Source organism: Ictidomys tridecemlineatus, chromosome 12, assembly GCF_052094955.1.
Source record: "Ictidomys tridecemlineatus isolate mIctTri1 chromosome 12, mIctTri1.hap1, whole genome shotgun sequence".
Lineage (NCBI taxonomy): Eukaryota > Metazoa > Chordata > Mammalia > Rodentia > Sciuridae > Ictidomys > Ictidomys tridecemlineatus.
The window spans coordinates 54,687,723-54,699,944 of NC_135488.1; the positions used below are offsets into that span (position 1 = coordinate 54,687,723).

At 35.6% G+C, this 12,222-nt stretch overlaps 1 protein-coding gene across 2 annotated transcripts in view; it reads right to left on the bottom strand.

Annotated features, from left to right (window-relative positions):
- The window catches only part of Ctnna2 (catenin alpha 2), a 1,061,169-nt gene that overhangs the window by 916,398 nt on the left and 132,549 nt on the right, over nt 1-12,222 (bottom strand). For both annotated transcript variants that reach the window (XM_078028938.1, XM_078028939.1), the window contains exon 2: nt 6,658-6,764. In XM_078028938.1, the coding sequence (XP_077885064.1) occupies nt 6,658-6,759 (102 nt within the window). In that variant the 5' untranslated portion in view covers nt 6,760-6,764. The remainder of the gene's footprint in view (nt 1-6,657; nt 6,765-12,222) is intronic.

Here is a 12,222-nt window from a genome sequence, read left to right on the forward strand (position 1 = left end):
AAGCATGACACCATGTTCTAGTAAGTAGAAAGCCATTACTATCAAGTAGTGAAGAATTTAGTAATAAGATCAAACCTGGATCACGTAAGCATGGTGTTAAGAATTTCTATGGCCTTTTGGAGCTCAGTCTCATTTAACCCTTAAGTAATCTTATGAGTTATAAATTATTATCTATATTTCACATGCCTGTAATCCCAGTGATTCTTTCTCGAGAGTGATGTAGTAGGATTACAAGTTTGAGATGAACCTTGACAATGTAATGAGACCATGTCTCATAATAAAAACGTTTTAAAAAATATAGATGTAACTCAGTGGTAAAGCACTGCTGTATTAAATTTCCAGTGCTAGAAACAAACAAACTGATTCTATTCTTAAGAGTTTTTTAATTAGAAATGACTATTAAATTCTATTAGCTGACTTTTTTAGTATCTGATGGTATAATCAGTTGATATCTTGAACAATTTTTAATTGTGAAATATCATAGGCCACCAATATATTCTTTTATAATCTTATTTTGTTACAAATATATCCATCCTTTGATATCCTGTTCTGAGCTAGTTATTAATATTTTATGTACTTCATTTTACATTTAAACTTAGAAATGAGATAGAATCATCATTGTCCATTAAAGAAAAAGATTTTTAAAGTATCTCAAATTTTAACATTAAAGTTGTAATTGTCAAAAAATGTATTGTGAGTTCTTCATATTTTTCTGTAAACAGTTTTAATAACATTGAACTTATCCATTCTTTTAAATGTCTGACAATATTCAGCTATGTGTCCACCCATCCCAAAGCTTTTTAAAACAACATATCTTTATACAGCTTACCAATATTTATATGGCCTTATTTGAGTTTCCTATTTGCTCTTGTAAACCTTTGGGTAATTTAATTTTTTAAGAACTCACTCCTTCCTTTGGGTGTGCATATTTCATCAATGTAGATAACATGTAACGTTCTACAGTGTTTCTTTGTGTCTCTCTTGTTCCTGGGCTTATTGCTTCTTTCTCATCATAATTTTATATCTTCTTTTGCTATACATTTTCCATAATTCATGCTTTGAAAAGTTTTCATTGGCCATTTAAAGAAGAATCAACTTTGAAAATTCAATCCTGTTTGCTTTTGTTTTATATTATAGTGAATCCAGTTTTTATTGTTTACTGTTTTCCTAATTTCTTTCACTATTATTTTTGGTTACTATTTAATTATTTGTTTATTTTTGGTATCGGGATTGAGCCCAGGGATGCATAACTACTGAGCCATATCCCCAGCTCTTTTTAAATGGTTTTTATTTTGAGATAGGGTCTTTCTGAGTTTCTTAGGGCCTCACTAAGTTTCTGAGACTGGCTTTTAACTGACCATTCTCCTGCCTCAGCCTCCTCAGCCACTGGGATTACCAGGCCCACTATTAGTCTTCTAATTTCTTAAAAGGAGTATTTACTTCTATCTGTTTTTAATAGCAAAGGCATTTAAAGATAAAATACTCTATTGATCACAGATTTTACTGGGTATATATATTTTGTTAAGAAACAATGCTCCTTTTCAGTAACTTACATATCATTTGTAATTTCCCTTTGGTTCTAAGAGTTATCTAAGAGGGCTACTAAATTTTCTAATTTTTAAAAATATTTTCTCAGGAAGCTACCTAATAAAGCATTTTGGTTCCCCAGTATAACTTATTATAAAAATGTGATCCATTAAAAATCCTTATTTTTTTTCAATCTATTAAAATGTTTGGGTATCTTTTTCAAGGACTAAATTTCCTAGAATGAATTCCTTCTCATTTGCAATTTCATGAATTCAATAATGCAAAATTTCTCCAAAAGGAATTTATCCATGTGAGCATACAAAGATAAATGTGTAATCCTCATACACTTTGAAGTGAGGTAAAATTTTGTTGAATAATTTACATATACATAATAGTAATTTCCTTATGCCATTTTTTTCTTATCACAGCAGATGACTTTCACTATGAACACTTCCACTTTTTATTTCATTTCTTAGCCATCCTTACTAGAAACTGGGATAGCTAAGGGCACACTATGTTGCTATATACTGCTATGAATTGTTCTTCAATTCAGACAGTGGAGTGAATGTGTTTGATACAACTGGCTTTGATATAATTTTTTTTTCTCTCAGTTCCACATTTTGCTTTAGATATTATTTATGGAGTGTAAATCTCATATTTCCACATCTCTTTCTCTTTTTTTCTTAGTTATGTCCTCCAAGAATTAAGTCACATCAGTCCTAACATTGAGATTTCAATCCAGGGTAGGGAGTGATCTGTTTTGATAAACAGCCATAATATTACAGGGAAATAATACCATGTAAAGCTTCCGTCACAAAAATCACACTTGTGGAAGATTTTTTAAAATCAAACAGGAACAATAGGTACAATAAAACACATAGCTATTAGGAGACACTGAAGGGATGCTAAGACTAGTTGCCAAGATAACTCACTATAAAACTCAACAGTTTTAAACATTCTACCACATTAATTGAACAAAAGTGAACAAATATGAAATATTCCATGTATTTTTATTACTTTGAAAAAATAATACACTGTTTTTATCTGACCAAAGAACTTTAGATACTTGGACTAAGAGATACATGGGAATGTCAACAAATTTAAATTGCAATCATATATGTGTGATGGTTTTGATAGGCCAAATTGAAAAGAAAAATAGAAATATATAAAACTTAAGAAATTAATGGTAGTATAACACTGTATCATACTTATCGAGTATTGGCTTATGACTAGTATGAACCTAAACATGTAATACATATTAAAATAGAAAAATATGAAAACCACTTTTACTCAACATTTCCTTTATGCCACATACTTATTACTTCAACCTATCTAATATAAATTTACATGTACTCTGAAAGGGAAATTTAGAGACTAAGAAAAGAGTACTCAGTTTTCAGCTGTTCTCATGAAAGTATATTTCAGATCAGATAGTTGTTAACTCCAAAACATCTCCTAAACTAGACTTTCACAAACAATCCATGATGAAAGACTGTATACTTATAATTCTAAAATCTTACAAATCAAAGCTTTTGAAATACAACAAAGTGAATAATTAAAATTTTGTAAAATATAAAATATCCAACTCCAAATTTTATTTTTAAATTTAACATGCAAAATTACTTTGTCAGATTGTTAAAAATTTTTGAAGTGCTTTTCCTCAATCTTATGCTTAGTGCTATGCACTAATAAAGAATCCCTGGATTAGCCTGGTCAACAAACCATAATCAGAGTAGGCAGCCAATATATTACCAAACAAGAACCTATTGGTATTAGTATTTCTTAAAGAAATTATTGTTTCTGTTTTTGTGAAGCGTTTGTTTCTTTGTTTGTTTGTTTGTTTTTGCAATGCTAGGGATCAAACCTGGGCCTTCAGCATACTAGGCAAGTATTCTACCACTGAGCTACATAAGACCCCAAACCCTTAGCGAAATTTTTATAGGGCTAACAAGAATCATAACCAATGGAAAATATGCATTAATGTAAGGAAATATTTCACCATTTAAAATATGAAGATGTCCACATCTAAGCCCTGGAACTATTAGTGTATTGCCTTTATCTGCAAAAGGGACTGTATAGAGGTAATTAAAGTGTAAAGATGGTGAGAGTGCACTGGAATACCTGGATGGGCCCAATGTTATCTCAAGGTCTTCATAAGAGAGAGACAGTGAAGAGTCAGAGAAGGAGGTCTGACAATAGAAGGTGAAGTCAGAAAAGAGAGAGAGAGAGAGAGAGAGAGAGAGAGAGAGAGAGAGAGAGAGAGAGAAAGAGAGAGAATATCTAGGGGTGCTGTGCAGCTGGCTCTGTGGAGGAAGGAGATGGAAGAAGAAGGAGGAAGGTGCCGCAAAAAGGATGCAGGTGGTTTCCAGGCACAGAAAACAGCAAAAACTAGATGATCCTGTAGAGCCTCCTAAGAAATACAGCCCTACAAAAGCCTTAATTTGGGGGAACTTCTCACTCTTGGAACTATGAGATAATAAATTTATATGGTTTTCAGCTGCTAAATATAACAATGATAACTTGTTATAGCAGCAATTAGAAACTAAAATATTTCTGAAGCTAGAAAGTGGGAATCTCATGGTAATATATACTATTTTAGGTATTTTAGTAGAAGGGAGCTGTTGTATTAGTAAGGGGCAAAGGCTAGACGAATTTTGAAAAGTATGATAGAAAAATTCTAGATTTCCCCAGATTGTTTTTAAAAACATGGATGTTAAATGCTTGGCTTGTGAGAGCTTAGAAGAAAGTGAGGAGCTTATACAGAAAACCTTTGTCATCTTGGAGAATACTTAAATTATCATAAACAGATTGGTAGAAATATGGACATTAAGAGAGACATTGGTGAGGGCTCAGAAGGAAATAAGGAACATGTTATCAGAAATTAGAAGAAAGGAAATCTTTATTAAATAGTGGCAGAAGGCTCAGCTGACTTTCCAAAGTCAAGAAAACAGAATTTTAAGTGATGAACTTAGATGTTTGGCTGAGGATATTTCTAAGCAAAGTGTTGAAGGAGTGGCCTTTTTTCTTACTGCTTATAGCTAAATGTAAGAGAAAAGAGGTGAATTGTTAAGGGAGAATTGTTAAGCTCAAAGGAATCAGGACTTGATGATTGGGAAAATTCTCATTCTGCAAAGATTGCAAAAGACACTAAAATTAGAAGACTCACTTTCAGGAAAACATGTTTGGAAAGAAAGCCAATTGCATGACTGAATAATGTTCTGCTAGTACCTTGTAAGGATAAAAAGCTCAGAGCATTCAGTCACATAGAGGCTTCTGTGAAGAGATCAGGCATGTGATTCATGAACTCCGTAAGCCATTTCAATAATGGGAAAAATGGAGATGGAATTATCCAAGAAAGATCTGTGAAACAGACTATTTTATCATGGAACAAATTCCAGACACGCATGAGAAAAATCACAGAGTTCTTGGGATTATGAGTAGAAACACTGTCAATGTGGATTGAAATAGAAAGGAAAAGAGTCTAATTCAAAAAAGTTAGGCTCCCCAAATTCCACCTGTAAGGGATGAGGTGACAACAATGTTCAACTGACAACCTGTGCAGCCCTTTATGAAAAAGAAGTGATACCCAGGTTACAGACCCAGCTCCTGAGGATACAGGGTTATTCACAGGCCTTTAAAATCTAATGGAGTTTGTCGAGGTGGATTTCTAAATTTCTTGAGGCTGATAACTTTTTTCCCTTGCACTTTCTTCCTTTTTGAATTGAAACGTTGGTAACTGCTATCCTTTATCTGTCCCACCACTTCACTTTGGGAGCATATAATTTGCTCTGCACTTTCACAGGCACAAAGAGGAACTTTGATCAAGGATAGATAACAAATAGATTCTTACCTATAGCTAATTTCAGGTCAGAAATACTTTCATATTGAAATTAGGTGAGATTTTGGACTTATTGCTATAATGGATCAAGACTTTGGGGGACTTGGGTATCTACTGAATATTTTTTCCTCATGGGAAGAAATATGAGTCTTTGGGGGCCTGTAGACCGACTGTGGCAGGCTAAATAGTGGTCGCCCTCAAACATCCATGTTCTAATCCTTGGAAACTGTACACAAGTTGCCTTAAATGGCAAAAGGGGCTTTTCAGATGTGACTAAGTTAAGGATCTTGAGATGAGGAGATTTTTCTAGCATAATATCAGAATCCTTGTGTAGAAGAAGGCCAGAGAGAGGGTCATTGTAAAAGAGCAGATATGAGAAAAAAAATAGAGGTCAGAGAAAGAAAGAAATTTGAAGATGCTCTATATTACTCTCTTTGAATATGGAGCAAGGGGCCAAAGAAAGCCAAAGGTTTCTGAGAACTGTAAAAGGCAAAGAAATGGTTTTCTGCTATAACCTCCAGAAAGAATACAGCCCTGCCCATACCTTGACTCTAGAACTTTTGACCTCTAAGGCCACCATACAATAAATTCACATTGCTTCAAGCCATTAACTTTCTGGTAATTTGTTACAGCAGCTATAACCAATAGAAATAGCCTCTAACCTAATTTGATATAATAATTCTCTAAAAACGTACCATAAAAAGATTAAATTTTCATATTTCAAGAGTTTCAGACTTAACATAGAATAAAACATGCTTGTTAAGACACACAAAAAATTAATTTTCAAAACTTAAAATCCTGAGGATATTTTTTTTCCTGTTGATAATCATTTTGTAGAAATGTAACAACTGTGACAACACAAAAATGGAACGCATCATCCAACAAGATGAATTGTGCCTTGTGAACTGAAAGAAAAGTAATTCAATAAATATTGCTCTTAAATAGTCAATCGTTTTTCCTACCTGTGCATTAGTGTCTGAAATTGAGCAAGGGATGGTTTATTTAGACTTTGAATTCATTACAGCAAATGAGGGCCCCCTTCACCAAGGCCCTCCCTCTTCAATTATCTCATCAACTTAATTTCAAAAATCATACAAATAGCTTTTAAAAGCCACTTCAAATCATATATAGAGTAATGAGACAGGCCATGGTTCAGGAAATAATATATATTCAGTAATCAGTATTATAGCATGATTTATAATCTTTTAAGGATTTTTCACTTCTTTGGATGATTATGATGGAATCATAATAGAACCCTAAACATGTAGCGAGTACTGAAAAGCATCCCTTACCTGTGTAACCAGTGGCTCCAGAAGCCTTTCCACTGTTAGTGTCCGGATTTCCAAACTTTTGGGGTCCCATTTTAAAATGATAGGTGAAGTTGCCGAAGTCATGCTCCCTACGGAAACACAACGTTATCAGTTAGAAATAATGGTCTTGGAAGTTAAACTATTCCTGCAGGGGTTCCAAATGAACAAATCATTGAAACTTCAACACATTTGAAGATTATGTTTTTGATCCAGTCTTGTCAGTTAGAGACAAGGAAACCAGAACCAGTGTGGTAGGAGGTGGAATGTTGGAATCAGATTTAAAAATGGGAGTGTCTTGAGCATCTGTGTACATCGGACCAACTTTAGGGACCCAGTTGTCACTGGACTGTTTCATTTAGCCAGCGTTTAGTCCACAGTCCTATCTGCTTTCTGGGAAAGACTTAGATCTTCCCATTGTATAACTTATGGTGTTAAGATAGAGAGTCAAACCAGGGAGCAATGAAGTCTCAGCATGATACACATTATGATCAATGAATTCTGAGTGTGAGAAATGAAGAAGGGACATTGAAGTCAGTCTGGAGGGGACCAACCAAGACTACCGTGAAGCAAAGTAAATCCATTATTATCACCAAATTGCAGGACCCCATGTCATTAACAAAGACTGAATGTTTTCTTCATAAGTGACTACTGAGGTTATCAATTGCTTGGGACAATAGGGTTTCACTCTCTTAAACAGCAAAGATATCTTGCAAATTCGTTGCAAAGGGCTCTGAAAATGAGCTTGTAGCTATTTACATATTTTCTGATTAGTCACTACATTTACCTTCTTGTCCCATAAAATTAGTATCTGATAAGGTTATTTATCTCACTCTCAAGTGCCCAAGTTTCACTGACAGGCATGCAGCAGGCTCTCACAGATCAAGAACTAAATGTGGTCCTGGCGATACTATATAATAAAGTATTCATTCTATCAGGGGTCTCTTTCTTATCAAGAAATTGCTGAATGTATTTTGAAATGTAACCACTGGTCAAGCAATCTTAAATTCCTAAAACTAGATCTAAATCATCTGCCTTAATTCCCCCATAAATCAAACTGTTCATGGTTATTCTATTCCTTTTTTAAAATATTTATTTATTTATTTATTTTAGTTATCGGCGGACACAACATCTTTGTTTGTATGTGGTGCTGAGGATCGAACCCTGGCCGCACGCATGCCAGGCGAGCGCGCTACCGCTTGAGCTACATCCCCAGCCCTCTATTCCTTTAAATCAATGTCTCTGTTCAATTCCATTTTTATAAGTCAATGTAGATGATTATTTCTACTAGAGTTAGCACCACAAAGAAGGTCTATCACAATAAGCACTAGTAGCCAAATTCTTCTTCACTGGCCCTCCTATAGCTAAATCTTTAGGCAAAAATACCCAACCGAATTGCTTCAGGGGAAAAAAAAAAAAAGAAGAAGGTGAAGACACAGTGTGCTGGTATTTTAACTCTTTGAAATGCCACGTTTTAAATAAACTAAGCACAGCAATCCAACTATTCAGACTGATTTAAATTTGGTTTCCTTTACAACAACAATAGTTGGCACTAACATACTGCCTATCCTCCAAAAACCTAAAAACACTTTACACATTTCCCATTCACACTAACAGCTTCCACAAAGCAGCTCTAACAGGCACAGAATTCTGCTGCTGGGCAGCACACCTTCTCATGCTGTGGCAGGATAAAGATGCCAGATGCTTCCTGCACACACTGGGATATATTTTCATCCCCACTCATGTCAGACCCTATCTCAGTGATTTGGGCCCAGTATTTATGATGGTTATCACAAGTTTCTAGGGAAGTTCCCTAAGAATCTTCTTCAAATTCTGATGGAATAATGGGTGGCATAATAGTGACAATGAACAAGGAGTATCCTTGGGAAAGATGAGTAACCAGTCATCATTTTAACATGAGGGTGGAAAGGACACGGTGGGGTTGTATAGAGAATGTCCATTAACATGGGCATACTAGTATATACAACATGGTGGGTCAAGGAAGATACCGAGTCTATTTTAGAGATTTCCAGATACATAACTTCACAAAACTGATGCTCAGAAAATCCTGGAATGAAAACCAAAAACGCTGGCATAACTGCAACAGAAACACTAAGCTAGCATAATTCAAGCAAAAATGAGCAATATTCCCAAACAACAACAAAAAACCTTCAAGCCATCTATGAGCCTAAGGAGCAGCATTAGTCATAGCTTGAGTCCTAAAGGTCACAGAGGTCCTATAAATATAAAAATGAAAGAATAAGAACAAATCACTCAACTTAATTTGTTCCCTTGGGGACAAATCTTCTTAGTCTTTCTTAAGGCACAGGTAACATTCAATAGCAAAAAAAAAAAAAAAAAAAAAAAGCATGAAAATTTACATAGAATGAATTTGTCAGAGGTGAAGACTTAGTCATAGAACTTTGAGTGCTACTTTCCCTAGTCATGCTTTTTTTAAATATAGTTGGGACTAAAACCAGTTCCCCTGTCTCTATCCCATAATCTTTTCACCATTTGTGTTACTCCCTCCTTAACAAAGATCAAAGTAGGAGCAGAAGTGGACCACAAAATTTCTACTGCTAATCACAGGAATGTTGATATCAAAGATTCCCATTGAATAGCTTCTGAGGAGCATCTTAGCTTTAACTCCATGCTAAGCTATTGAGCAGAGAAAGATAAGTAGCTTCCCTGGCTGCAGTGCATGAGCTGGTATAATCCTCACAATCTGCTGTTTCTAGAAGGAATGTGTCTGTCCTGCTATTTTGAGTATACTTGATTGCTTTCTGCCATATGTACTAGACTTTGTATTAGAAACATTTCCTCATCAAAGCCCTGGGCTAGTTAAAATTACATAAAAATGGAAAAAATTATTCTATTCCAGGTTAGCAATCATAGCCATAGTCTTCCAGATTCACCTATTGATCTTTGCCTCCAGAGTTCTAATAAGAACAAAAGAGTAGAAAAAAGAAAGGTCAGGCATTCTCTAGAGCAAAGAAGAGAGGCAACTATACTTTGTACATAGAACTGACAATTGGGCACATGGCCCCCATGATAAGTACATGCAATGAAGCTGATTTCCTGAGACTGTCATCCTGTTGTACATTCAATATTTGTTAATTGTATAAAGGGCAAAAAAAAAAAAACCCTATAGGTTTTTAAGATAGATTGGGTGATTTTTTTCCAGTAAATAGTCATTCCTTTCCTATCCTAACTTCCATAAGAAAAGAATAATTCTCTGAGCCATTGACATTGAGCAATGGAACACAAGAAAATATGTGAGTAGACACTGGGAACGTGCTTACTTAGCTGGGCTTGCGCTTTATGCTACTACTTTCTGTCATGAGAATCATTTATAATTACTGGCTCAAAAAGAAAAAAAGACATGGAGCAAACCAGAATCTAAGATACAGCTGGACCCAAACCTAGCTGTTCAGTCAACCCCTAAACAAACCACTGACGCAAGATCAAGCAATTAATGCTAGTTGTTGCACATGGTGTATACTACCAAGATTTTGCTATGAACTGTTACTCAGCAACAGCTAGCTAACACAGTAGCATGAAATATTATTTTTGTATGAACTTAAGCCCTATAGTTTTTCAGGTCTATCACATTGTCCAAATTACTTGCCCTAAATCCAAGATTCCTTGTAAAAACATCAGGATGATACATATTTTATGGGGTTTTTATGAGTCTTACTTAATTTAGTAGATAGAAAGCATTCCAGTGTTTCTGAAAAATATCAGTTATTTTTATTAATATTAATATTTTCCAAAATTTAAGTATATTTGACTCTATGTCTAGAGGAAACAGCAAAGCACCAATTAGGCCCAGCTTTACACTCCTGTGTGGGGGACAAATTTATTCAACCAAGAAGGCAAGAGAATAAATCAAGTGCGTAGTAATGCCAGCCCTCATCTTTCTAAGGAGGGAATGATACATAGTCTCAATTTCATACTACACATCTATATAATGAATGCAGTCTGTTTTGTCCACACACACATACACACAAAACAATCTGCAGAACTCAGGTAACTTTTTTTCTTATTGGTTTGGATTAAAAAAAAATATTCCATATTACTGCAGAGGGAGACTTAGAATATAGACTTAGCACAATGAAAGAGCAAAAAACAAGGATTGTGGATAACAAAACTCAGCACAGTTGCCTTCTCCCATACATCACAGTGCTACAAGCACAAGAGAAAACTCTTAGAATTCATTCAATCTTTCAGAAGACTTTCTTCTTGGAAAGCATCAAATTGTGCATCCATAAAAGGCGATAACACAGCCCCCTTGGTAATGTTTTTGATAATTTCAGACTCACTGTCTTGTGATAAGGAAGAGGGGTAGCCAGGATGCCAGTCTCCTATAATAACAAAGATAAAACATTCAAAAGGACAACTCAGAGTGAAATGAGCTCCCCTATTAGCAGCCAAGATCCAAGTGCCTTCTTTTCTTGGACAGTGTCCTGACAAGTAAAAGCTGCTGAGGTCAAGTACCCCAAAGAACACTCCCAAATGCCACATGTGTTAATGCCATGCATCATTCCCTGAAGAAATTCCACTTTCAAACCTCCTGGAAAATGTCTTCAGAGTCCTCTGTTGACCCTCCTGACAGTTTTTTTGCTGCTGTGACTAAAGGACTTGAGCAGAACAGCTGTAGAGGAGGAAAAGTTTATTTGAGGGCTCTCGGTGTCAGAGATCTTAGTCCATAGAATGCCAGTTAGAATCCTCTGGGCTCAGGGTGAGGCTAAAAATGTGGAAAAGTGTGGCACAGGGAAGCAGCTCACATGATGATAAGGAAGCAGAGGGACAGACTGCAAGCACCTGATTCAAAATATAGACCCCCCATAGCCACGCCCCAAATGAACTCCTTCCTCCAGCCATACTCCACTTGCCTCCAGTTACTACCATAAGTTCATCCAGTCAGGGATTAATTTACTGACTAGTTTCAGGCTATAATACAATCATTTTTTCTTCTCAAACCTTGCATTGTCTCACACTGTGAGCTCTTAGGGGATACCTCACAGCTAAACCACAATACCTCCTGAGTTATCTCTCTTCCTCCTGTTGCTCTTTTGTAACCAGTTGTCAGGGATGCTTCCTAGTTGCTGAGGAGAGATGCACGACCCTCTTTCTCTCTACAGGCTTCAGCTTCAGACCCTCTTGGTGAATCTCTCTCATCACCAACACTGAGCACCACTGCCGGTGAATTCCATGAGGCTTTATTATATGAAAGGCTCATTTCAGAAAACATTAATAACTAATAATAACTGTCATTATCAGACAGGTGTGGAGGGAATTCACCGATCTCCTCACTTTCAAGGTTGACTAAGTGACTTGAGCTTCAGTTTCATCTACTTGTAAAACAAGGAGGGCGACAACCTTATATTATTAATGGATTTGTTCTGAAAAATCAATGGATAATTGTAGATGTAGAAGTGATGGATTTTCTTCTTTGCAATGTTGTCTACACAATTATCATCCTAGTCATAAGACATGTATCAGGATGGGGTGCTGCTGAAGATTTTGCATAACAAGATGCCTGAAAAC